Raw genomic sequence first — 12,807 nt, 5'->3', positions numbered from 1 at the left:
CCGTAGTGCTTACCCCACCCTCCTATAGCCCAGACATGTCTCCCCTGGATTTCTTTTTGTTCCAGCTCTTTAATAGGAACCTGAAGGGAAGGCATTTCCAGTCGATAGCAGACATTCAAAAAGTGTAACCAACAATCTTAATCCCATTACGAAGACGCTTTTTAAAAAATACTTTGAGCTGTGGAATGACCGTTACAGCAGGTGTATAGAAGTCGAAGGGATGTATCTCAAAGAATATTAAGTGTATCTGTCACAGAGTGCAATAAAATTGTTGTTCCAGCAAAAGTTCGGTTGCTTTTCAATCGCATCAGTATATACTAAAAAACAACTAATTGATTTATCGACTCTGATGTTAACGACGCTAATTGTTTGTTCTAGTAAAAAATGTAAAAGCTTTTACCGATTTAAAAATAATGGTGCGATAATTATTAAATGTGACACTTTCTTATAAGTACATTTTATGCTCGCTAAGTCTAATTTTAATTTTCCCCATCAACTGTAACACTCAAGTTATCGATTTCGCTCCTGGTTCGCCATTCAATATGAACTGCCTAACTACGAATTGTGTGGAATCGGTAAAGGTCCAGGTAAGAAGAGTCTATCAGAAAGATGAGGAAAAGTAAAAAAAAAAAATGCTACGCGTTTTCCACTTATTTGAATGTGACTCTGCTTATTTAAAAGGCTAACCTACATCTGCAAAAGTTGACATCCTTGAAAACCAATAGATGCTTACGTTTCCGCCTGCAAAACGGATTTTTGCCTTTCCATACAGACCGTGGTCAGACAGTACGAAGCATTGTTTTGTCAGAAATAACTATATTTCTTACAAAATTACACACACATACACTCATATATATACAAAATGTCCCAAAAATTTTTAAACTAGCGCTAGCCGCACGGCTTGGCCCCGTAGCAGAAAATTAAAAGGTCATTTGGTTCGCCTGTATATTTAGAAATAATGGATGATTAATTTCTTGCCAATTTGCTGTGTTAATTTGCTCGCCCATGTTACGGTTTCCCGTTATAATAATCTGATAATTTACTGGTCCATGTTATGATAATTTGCTCGGTGAAATGTTCTTAAAAATGGAATAGAAATAAAAACAAAATTGAATTTTCGAAAAATCTCTTCGAAGTGCACACTCCCATGCTACAAACTAATTTGTGCCGAATTTCAGTTTCCGCCGCGTCACAGACATCCAGAGAGAGATCCAGACATTCAGCTTTAGTGCTAGTAAAGATTACGATAAAACTAACTAGAAAAAAAATTTACTAATTTTAAAACTTACAGCAGTGTTATGTAGTGTGCTTATAAAATTTGCAATGGATTGCTATATTAAAAGTAAAAAAGATGACACTTTTTAGTCTGTATTTACAGAATATTTTAAAAACTTATTAAAACTGTAATTACTTCCAGAAAATATAACAGTGCAGAAGGCAGGCATTGAGTTCCTGAAAATTGTTTAAAAGTGTAGAGGACAATATTTTCGATCAGTACTTCCAAAAATCATTATAAAAATATGGTGAAAAACAATATCAGATTTCCTTCTATCAGTCACTTTCAATTTTCACTTCGCCAATCGTTAATAAGAAAAAAAAATGAAATATTTTTTTTCTTTTGTTTCCTCGCGCTCGTAATGCGATAATGCTTTTTTTTTTCTCTCTGGAAGCTTTTTTGAAAATTACTTCGAGCATGTAGTGAACTTTTCAAACCTTGTTACTCCGACGAATTTTTAGTTTTATCTTAAGTAACCTTCCTGGAAATTAATGCTTTCAAACACAAAATTGGTATTTTTTCAAATTGAAAAAAAAGGAAGGAAAGTAAAAAGCACCTATATTAAATTGAATTAAATGTTCGAGATTTTTACCACGTTATTTTTAAGCGTATTTTTCGTTTTTTCTTATTTTAAATCATACATTGTGTTTTGAAAAGCAGTTTGTTTTTTTCTATTTTTTCCTACAAACATATTAATGAAATGTCCATTGTCATTACTTACAATATCACACTTAATTTATACTGAAAAAAAAACTTCTAAAAGCTGAAATAATTAGAATTGCTCATACTACAGAGTATTTGTAACTATACTAATAATACCTCTAAAAATGACAACTTTTGAAATGAACACATCAGTTTTAGAAACGAAATTACTGTGTGCAGTTACTTGTATAGATAACATAAAAAATAATATATATTTCAAAAAAAAAAAAAAAAATGTTTAGCTCACTTTCTAATTTCTGGATCGAGTCACTTGATCTATTGCAGCTTGCATATTAATTTTGTATTATTGTGTAATACTTTTCAGCCTAAAAGTACTTATTAATTTTTCACGTAGTAGTACATGTTTACGTTTTTTGAACGTTACAAAAATGACTTCAGTAAAATAAAACCAACGAACTTGGAATTTTGTGAAATTAGATGAATATTTGTTTAATAACTTTATGTGAAGCGGTCATGTACATGTTTTTGTAGAATTGCTGAACAAATTTCAGTCAAATAAACATCTCTTTACCAGCAGCGGAATTTTCGAGACTGATTATGATTCGAAATTACAACAAACATTGACAAACATCGTTTAGTCACCAAAAGCTGACATCACTGAAGCGCATTACTTAAGTTTTAGTATTTATAGAATTATACTCTAACAAATCAACGGAATTCATGAATAGGCATACAGTATGGTGACGATTTTGCACAAAACAACATTGAATCCTGATATTCGTTTCAAACGAAACTAGCTAAAACATTTGATAACAGTCGAAACAGTTGATATCAGCCAATTTTGTTGACATTTTCAAACTACAAAATGAATACGTATAATGAAGCTGAATAATGATAATGAAAATGAATATTGCTACGAGGTTGGAATATAAATTTCAACCCTCAAATATATAATAAACAAAAGCTCTTATTTTTTCCGGTATTTAGAGTAGATTACGTTTAATCAATGATTAGTGTTCGTACTGCTGTTTGATAGTAGTCACGAAGTATTCCGTAATGTTCATAATCGTTTGAAATTTTAATTATTAATTTGTAATTCTTTATTCGTTTATTTATTTTTCGCAATTTCATGATATTTTGTTTTCCTAACTTTCCATTTTTATAACAAGTAAATTTTATAACTTTTACTGAGTTATTTACCTCTAAGTATTATTTTTTCTAATAAGTATTATTTTTTATATTCTTTCCCCTTTCAGGTGACACTCAGCCAGTGACCATTAGTGCGGTCCTTGTGGTTCTGATGGGCACAGTAGGAGCTCTAGTTTTCTTGGCAATAATCATTATTTTGATTATGAAAGCTCGTGGGGACAGACGAGGTAAATGTGTATTTAATATACTTCACATTGTAGTTATGAAAATAATACATATGTTATAAGTAGATAATAGAATAATGTATAAGTAGATAATACTCGCAGAATACGGCTTTAGCTACCGTATGCAGATGTACGGTAGTGTTTGCCGAAATTAGTTTTTGAGATATTTGAGAAAACCGCGTTTTCGATTCAGTACCAACATGGCGAATGTAGAAATAAGACATTTTTTTATAGCCTTTATTTTCACCAGAATCCAAATAGTCAAGAAAAAAAGCTGGTACAAAAAAGCTAACGTACAATAGATGAAAAAATGCAAACAAACGGAACAAAATGCAGTTACTGATCTCACTGACCTCGGGAGTGTAATACTTTCTCAAAAGTTAACTACATTGATTTTTCACTTTACAAAGTATTTCTGATCATTTCCTACTTGATTTGTGCTGGTTAATGGTTAGAGCATTACATCTGAAATAAAAAGCCCCAAGTCGAAACTATCTATCTATGCAAAAGGAAAAGCACAATCAGCCTTTATCGTTTTGTCCTATGACCCCCATAATAGCACTAACGGTCGACGCCGCTGGTGAATGGGAAGATATCATCGCAACACCCAATTTTTGCAGGAAATAGCCCTTCCTTGCCAAAAAGCACCGCCTCACTTCGTGCCTAATGCACCGAGCAGTGCGAGTAGCAGTGGATTACGTCGCCGCCGGTACTTCTGGTGTCAAATGGCGCAGCAAATCACTGTCCCGTGATAATCTCAGTTGTTGTAGTTGGGAATTACGCCGCCCCGGTTTCAGTTTGAGATATTGTTGCTTCTGAGGTGATGATTCGGCGATTATTTACGCGGAGGCTTCGGGTGAAAGCCTTTTACGAAAATCCTCTAATATTGAAAGATACACTGCTGAATGTAAGACATGTAATGATAAAGCCCTCTTGATTTATTGAACTCTTCAATTTTTCGTATTTGAACTGATTGCATTGGCGGGTATTGGTTGGTTTCTTTTGCTATTCCAAGAATTACGGCGTAAAAGTATTTTAAACGATATTTATAGAACTCGGCTGCTTATAAATTTATGTTTCTTTAGAATATAGAAATTAAAAGACACTTTTTATCAAAAACGGTAATAAGTGTTTCCTAAATTCTTTAGGAATGCAAAATTTTTGATAACGGTAGATTACGATTAAAGTAACTAAAATAGTATTATTATTATTATTATTATTATTATTAGCACAGCAAATGAATAAATGAGAGAGAAAAAAAAACAAATATATATAAAAAAGCAAAGTTTTTAAAACATGTTTCTACTTGTAGAAAATCTAAAAGTTCAAAAAGAAAAAAAAAAGGAAAATGCAGCGGCAGTTAATCTAAAATTTAAAGTTCATTTCGTGTTTATTTAAAATGAATAATTAAATAAATAAATAAAAGCGCAAGCGATCTAAATCTAATTTATATTATCTTGCTCGAATGACCTACACACGTACAGATAGCTATGGAAAAAAGGGATGTTAAGAGCATGTAGTTAGTAACAGTGTCTTTTGGTTTAAAAACAAATGCATCGAGTGTATTGAAATGGGTTTGCTGTTGTAATCATGGAGCAAACTATTTATGTAAAAATAGTTAAATTAAAAAAAAAAAAACTGTTTGAAAACATAAAATTATGACCTTTTTCATTATCTTTTAAAAAATATTTTTCTCGATATAGGACTTCATTATTTTTTCTTCAAGTGGCACATTACACCTCTTGCAAACTTTCTATTACATTTTTAAGACATTAAAACTTGTAAGCACCGTTAATAAAGCAGCTTTCATTTAGCATAATACTTGTAGCGAAAAAAAAAACATCTAAAGTGGTGACATTTTATTTATTTTTTAAGAAATATTTTTTTAGTACATTTCAATAAATATTTATTTTTTTCTAATAATCGACACTTTAATTACGTGAATTTTCTAGTCTAACTCTAACATACGTTTTGAAGTACATAACCACACGCAGTATAACTAATGTTTAATATATTAAAAAAAATAATTTAGAAACATAATTAGAAACGCATCTTGAAGACCAAAACAATGCTTCTTTTTTTCTCAAGTTATAAACCAAGAGTTTGTTATGGAGTAAAAAATGTTTTTATTTGCATTACTTATATTAATGTATTTAAGTGAACAGTCATTGCAAAAAAATAAATTTATGACTGTTTATATTTAGAAAATGCTTAGCAGCTCAGCAAGATTTTACTCACAAGTTAAAAATGGTAATGGTTAACTTTCATCTAAAAAAATCTCCAAATCAGCCGCTATTTTTTTTTCGTTCAGACTATTTTACAAAAACTTCAAATTATCTGTAATAAAAAAAAAGAAAGGAAAAGAAAACAGTAAAGTAAATAAATAAAATGACACAAAACTCGCTTTTATCAAAAAATTTTGCTTTTTCTTCAAAGCAAAATGTTAGTTTTTTTTCCGAATTCACGAGAATTTTCATGATTTGTGAATGAATGAGCATTTGCAAACATTGATTTTTCGTTTATTAGCACTAGCTATTTAGCGGTTGCGTTCAAATACTGAGAAAGGGGAGGGATTTATGAATATAAATAAATGTGTTAGCATAGGTGCCAGATTCAGATTGCGATTGGGCATCAAGTACGAGGTATATTTTGCTTTACTCAGGAACTTTATATTAAAATATCAAAATTATTCTTATCTCCAGGATTCCACTAGAAAAATATTGAAATTTGTTTTCAGCGAAACTGAAAAAAGGGGCGTGTTTCTTTACGCAACAATAGGTTTGAGGTTCCTTATAAAATATTTTAGTGTTCTACATCAAAATCTAATCAAACTTTCAAAAAAAAAATGTCAGTGTACTAAATCTATAGAAAGAAATAGCTAAAAGACTATTTTTATATTCCTGTTTCTTAAGGTATTATGTTCTAGGAGTAAAGAGTTCAAATGTGCATTAGTACTCGAATGTTTAAGAAAAAAAGCCAATCATTTGAACGCGAACGATTCTTTTAGCAACAATGTTGGAGTTGCTGTTGATAAGATAAGATCTCCTTGCCTTCTTCTTTTCTGTTGTAACTGAAATATTAGATGAATAAAGCTTGAAGGGCCCATCAATTTCTACTGATGACTTGCGGATACAGAAAACCAAATAGAGATTTTCTTTAGAGATAAAAGTTGAGGACATAATTTGGAACACAATTTTTATGCAACGTTTCTTGATTCTTTCCCTTTAACCTTCATTTAAAAATATGTTCTTAAATTGTAAACTTTATTTTAGTTCTACCTAGATTCTAAATTAAATCCGTATTAGCTTATGTATAACTTGAAGTCTTTTTCTTTTCTAGGAAAAAATGAAGATAAGACCTCCGAAGAAAAGTAAGCATGTACATATATATTTAGTGGGTGCGTTTGTGTGTGTGTATTAGACAGCTGACACCAAAGCATATCTTTTTTTACAGAATCTCTAATTGGGTGTTTATAATTTTGAAGCACCAATGGGGTGTGTAGATAATTAATTTTTCTGAAGGTTTTAAACTATTTTTACTATTTCGTGTACCAGAGAGGGCCAATGAATGTGGACACATAAATCTTTTGAAAAACCGCTCTAATTTATGAAGAAAAGATACAATTACAGAGTAATAATTAAATTGAAGCATGGTTCTTAGGCTTATATTATGTCTTCCGTTTCGAAATTGTTTATTAATTTAAGTCATTAAAGTTGCCACTAATTTAAATGTAGCGAACAGAGATATTCAATAGTTACAATTAGTTATCCGAATACAAGAACTAGATTGATAGTTTTTGTTGAAAATATAATTCTAGTCAACTGACCAGGAAGTAATACTATTTAACCTGCTTTAAAATATCACCAGATTCTATGTGGTGGTTTATATTATTTTCGAAAGGGCTGTAATAGAGTGGACAATGCGAAACATTTAAAATATTTTATCAAAAAATATTTTCTCCCAACCTGTGTTGTTACTTTATTTTAAGGTAAAATATATGATATAACTGATAATTTATATTGTTGTTACATTACAGCACGGTATTGAATCACACTTTCACTCTTACTGAAGCTTCAGCACGTAATGTTCTTCTAAAACCCTAGAAAAATATTTTTGATTCCTTCCTTTTTAACTAAACAGCAAACAATTGATACCTTATTAAACAAAGTTTCAGAAGGAATAAGTTTAAAAACTTGATTTAATGTAAATAATTTTCAAAATTTATTTTTAAAAAAATCAAAAACACCGGGCATGATTTGTAGCATTTTGGCGAGATTGCCACGTACACAAGATTGTATTATTCTGTTATATCAAAATATATAAACTATTTAAGGATCACCAATAGATACAATAATTTAAAATATAATGCACATATATAAAAATGAGTACCCCAAAGCAAATAGTAAGGTTCTTTGCAAATCATGTTAAGAGTTTTAACATAATAATTTACTGTATTATTTTAAAAGACATTTCTAAAACTTTAAGTTAAAAATCCATTGTTATAAAAAAAATAGAATCGCACACTTGAAAAAAGATTGCTTTACTTAACTGTGATCAAAAGTACTTACAGTTTTTCTAAAGAAATCCAAATAACTTTCTAAGAAATGGATCAGCTGATACTCCTTTAAAATCTTTGAAGAAACCGAAATTATTTGATTCCAAGGTGTGTCGAAAGAAAGATCAACAGCGTGGAAAAATTTAGAAATAAATAACTTTTTTTTTTTCCTTTTCGAGAATTTTCGTTTCCAATCTTTTTATTTATTCTTTTTTTTTCCTTGTAATGATGTTATCGATTTTTATCTTTAGATGAAAATCCTTCGCATCGTCATGTTAGACTGCGTTCATGGAATCATTCCGAGGAAAGGATTTTCCTATCCAACCAGCTTTAAAATTTCGCTGTAGATCGACAAAGAACGATTTTGAGAAACTTGAAACCTCGCACCGTGAAAATCTTACAAGAAATGTATTTACTATTCAAAAAGTTAGATACTCTGCAAAAAAAAATGTGGTTTTAAAAGAAAAAAAAATCCTTAGCTAAGGAAACACTGATTCGTTAGAAGTACTCTTTAATAAACGTTAATATTTTTGTAGCAATCTATTTCTCTTTTTACTTCCTTTTAAATAGTAAAGGAAGTATTGTATTCGTGGAAAAAAATACACTCAAAAATTGGCTTTAATTTACATTTTGTTCACCCCCGAATGAATGTTGAGTTTCCCCCCCCGTCCACATGTGCATATATGCCCAAGAACGTGTGAATGCCCGAAATATCCATTTTGACGATCCATGAGTTAATTACAACGAGTTTTCTCGTAACGTATGTATGTATGTACGTTAGGGTGTCCCGTCCATATATGAGAAAAAAAAATTGAGCTACACTATCACAAGAGGTGTCAAAATTTGCGAAAATTTTCACAGATCACGAAAAAGGTAAAAAAAATGGAATTGCGTGTTATTTTGAGGGCTTTACCGTTTTTTGAAGTTTTGCATATTTTACATTTTTGACAGACCTAAACGATATGATTTAAAAAGCATTTTGTTTAAGAAACTAATGAAACAAAGCACAAGAAAACAAAATAAACAAACTACAGTTTATAAATAATGACAAAAGTTTAGAATTCAAACTTATTTTTGTGTCCAAAATTTGGCATTTCTGCGCGAGATTGCAACCTGGTTCTAACGAAGCCATCTCTAGAAGTAGCGTTAGTAACGCTTTGTGAAGCCTGTGTTATTAGTTTAACACATCTTTCCACAGATTGTGAGTGGCAAGGAAAGTCAACGATTTCCAAGCTATTATCTTTTGCCATTAATTTGAAGGTTCTCGTTAGAAATATGTCGAAGAACCGGTGGTGCTGTAACCTGACACTCTTGCCAGACAATTATTTCCGTATAATCTTTAGCAGAGAAGTTAATTTTTGGTGTTTTAAATATTCTGCGTTTAGTGCTACTTTCAGCCTCTCTAGCTTTTTTTATTCTTCGTAATGCTAACACCCGAATGTGCTCCCTATCATCAAACAACATACTGACCAGCAGGTTTTCTGGGTGCGCAAAAAAAGCATTTCTTTCGATAACAGAATACACAACAGATTTCAAGTTTTCGGGTAAAAATCGAGAGTACACAATCATTTGAAAAAGATGTTTGGCTGCTTCCTTAAAAGATGACTTTTGCTTGATTAAGAACCAAACTGGAGCGTACACTTTAACCATGTAGTTAACAAGTAATCGCAAATTTTCTGTTGGATTAAGAGTACTTACATAAAGTCTGAGTATACGATTAGCAGAAGTAAGCCATCTCGAGTGCGCCATTTTTCCAGGTTGGCGATTTGCCAGCTCAGGACTACAGAAACCAGTTGATACAGCTTGACAAATCTCATAAAGATATTTTTGATCCGTGCTTAGTTCATCAACCACATTTTTCGGCAAATTAGGCAAATTACCATCCACCGCGCAAAAAGACAATGTCATTTTATTTTCACAACCAGCTAACTGTTTTACAATAGGTCCGGAATATTCTTTAGGACCCAAAGTGCAACCATCTAAGGTCAAGAATAAATGACGAAGGGGTAATTCGTTGGCATGAAGCATACACACACACCATTGCAATGGTCTTTCCAAATACTCCTCTAAATATTGAATCACGCCACCCTTCCAACCGGTGTTTATTGCAGTTCCGTCACATCCAACGCAAATCACGTCTTCTAAATTCAAGCATTGACCTTCTAATAGAGCTGTAATCGAAGTTAGAATTGCCTTTGCAGTGCCACGACTTGGCGTTGTGTGTCCCAAACAAATTGATCCGGGTTCTGCTAAAATTGAGATGTGCTCTTCTAAAATTTCTTTGCGATGGTAACAAGCTCCTATTTCTCATTTATCAGAGTCTTGTCTTTACGCCCATCAAAGTAAATGCTTTTTATAACAATACTTCCAATATCTTTGGAAGCTTCTTTCCGAGCTTTAGCTACAGCTCTGTGGATTTTGTTTTTATCAACAACTAGAGTTAAATCTTCTTTTGAAACCAAGCCGACATCAGCTAAAACTGCAGAAGCAACAGCAGCAACAGATCGCGTCGACAAACCGTATCTATCACAGACCTTAGCAACTGTTGGCAAGATCAGTGTATTCCTATTTGTCGTTGAAGTTGATGGTGTCCCTGTAGAGGCCGTATTCGTCTCTGTTATGGGATACGTTTCTGGAGAAAATTCACGCATCGAATCGTCATCAAAATTTGCTGAGACAGAATCGTTATTTTCAGTAGAAGACTTTTTTGCTGCCCTTTCAAGTTTTATCTGCTGTTGTTTCATTGATCTAGCTGTTTCTTTCTTATCGACACCTCTTATCACCATTTTCCTGTCATTTCTTTGATCCAACAAGAAACTTCTCTCATTGATGGGAACTTTTTTAGGTTTTAAACACGAACAAGACACAAATACAGGGCACTTACAAGCCGCAATGTCGAAGAGCTTCTCAGATGACTCTAAAAAGCACCTTCAGTTTATTTTCAAAACTATCACTTCGTTTGCTTCTGGGGTATCGTTTCAAATTGACGTACTTTTCGAAATAGAATTTTAATATTTGAATTACTCGTTCCTTAGTTACGATTGGAATTGAAGCTTTTCTCCAAATACTGTTGATTTTTTCAGAAACAATTGTGTATATGTCTGAACTGGAAGGGTCCTTTCCATTATGCATACATTTCTGTTCGCTCCTGACAAATAAAATAAATTTTATGACGTCTTTTACAGTAGGTAGCTGCCGATCATCAAGTTCCTTGTAGGGTCCCAGTATAGCACAATTTGTCTCACTATGTCTCGAACTCATTACTTAAAACTAACAGAATCGGCATACAACACTAACAATTGCAACTGTACTTTTATAGCATTAAAATTACTTTGGCTACGAAGAAAACACCCGTGAGTCAAGCCAAGAAAGCCCTCGAAACAAGTAAAAGGAATTAGCAAGTTGAAACCAAACAAAGTCGAAGTCGTCAATAACATATTGTTGCATGCAAATGGAGACGTGGCGCCAAGCTTCGTGGACGATTCTACTGCGGAAATGGGGGTTATTCCCATATAGGCATTTACAGTAGTAATCACCATATGTTTTTTTTTTTTGTTTTGTTTTGTTTCTGTTCGTGCTGATATTTCAAATCACGATCTTTTTATTTCAGCTGTCGAGCTTTTATTTCACAGTAAATTTATAACTTTATTCACAGTACTTCTTTTTCAGTTGCCATAAAAATGACAATTTTTCAAAACTTTGACGATCGGCAGAGCCCTGAAGATATAGTTTTATTCTATTTTTTAAATTATTTTTGTAATTTACGATCGATTTCGCAAATTTTGAGAGGTCTTGCATTAAGAAAAACGGAAAAAAAAATTTTCGGGACACCCTAATGTACGTGCGTAGGTATTTAGCATAACTCAATAACGGTGTGCGTAGAAAGCTGAAATTTGGTAAGTAGACTCCTAGTGGGGTCTAGTTGTGCATCTTTCTCTTTTCATTGCTTTCAGATGTTCCAAAGGGGTCTTTTAAATATTTTGGGGGGAAAAGCATTGTTAATTTCAATGCAAACAATTATGTTATAATTTGGCAAACATTTGGCAATATATCGCCAGACTTTGGGTCGCCCAGTTTTCTCGCCATTTTGGCAGTTTTAGCATTTTTTTAAAAATTATTATTATTATTTTTTTAAATATGGTTTCAATTTGACCATTATTGGCGATATTTAGAGAGTTAACCATTGAATCACATTAAAATTGCCAATATTGGGAAACTTAATTTGTGTGTAACGTTTTTTGCTTGGTTCGCAACAAACTAAGTGTGACAAAGTTTAAAGTGTTTTCTTGCTTACACCAATTCACTATTATTTTTAAATTGTCATAAAAGGAAGTCATATGATGCACAGCTCGTTTTTTCTGTCTTATCTCTTAAAAATCTTAAATAGCAAAGTTCAATATGCAATGAGTTAGTCGAAAATTGGAGCTCTAGTAATGGTTTATGATTCTCCTACTATACGTTCTAAGCATTTCTCTTGATTAAGCAATCATTCTTAAAAACTACTACGTTATTTCAGCATACACCCTATAGTGGTAACTTTGTTCAATCTAGGTGTTTTCATTACCCCGTTGTACTCTGGGGTAAATGGAAACAACTATGTTAGTCACTATTCCGATTCTTTTAAAAGTTCAAAATTGGCTATTAATCACACTTTTGTGCGTATTTGACCTAAATTTAGTGAATAACTTAGTTTCTTATATGATATTTTGTCAGCAAGTTGAGCACCATTGCTATAAAACGTCTTAATCCTCGAATTGAGTGTGCAATTATCTATTTACACTGTCTTAATCCGCTAAATTTGTAGTGTAGAATACTGCAAATATCTACCTACACCGCTCTATGCATTCAAACTGATTGTATATAATGTTGCAATTATCTACCTACAACGGCTTTTGCCTCTAACTCGAATGTGTATAACACTGCAATTATCTACCTACAAC

The 12,807-nt window shown here is 32.2% G+C and overlaps 1 protein-coding gene across 1 annotated transcript in view; it reads left to right on the top strand.

Moving 5' to 3' along the window:
- The window catches only part of LOC129216527 (hemicentin-2-like), a 134,194-nt gene that overhangs the window by 105,373 nt on the left and 16,014 nt on the right, over positions 1 to 12,807 (top strand). The window contains exons 10-11 of the mRNA XM_054850742.1: positions 3,196 to 3,315; positions 6,652 to 6,682. Coding sequence (XP_054706717.1) covers positions 3,196 to 3,315; positions 6,652 to 6,682 — 151 coding nt within the window. The remainder of the gene's footprint in view (positions 1 to 3,195; positions 3,316 to 6,651; positions 6,683 to 12,807) is intronic.

The sequence above is a fragment of the Uloborus diversus genome, chromosome 2 (assembly GCF_026930045.1).
Source record: "Uloborus diversus isolate 005 chromosome 2, Udiv.v.3.1, whole genome shotgun sequence".
Lineage (NCBI taxonomy): Eukaryota > Metazoa > Arthropoda > Arachnida > Araneae > Uloboridae > Uloborus > Uloborus diversus.
This window is presented reverse-complemented; position numbering and strand designations above follow the sequence as displayed.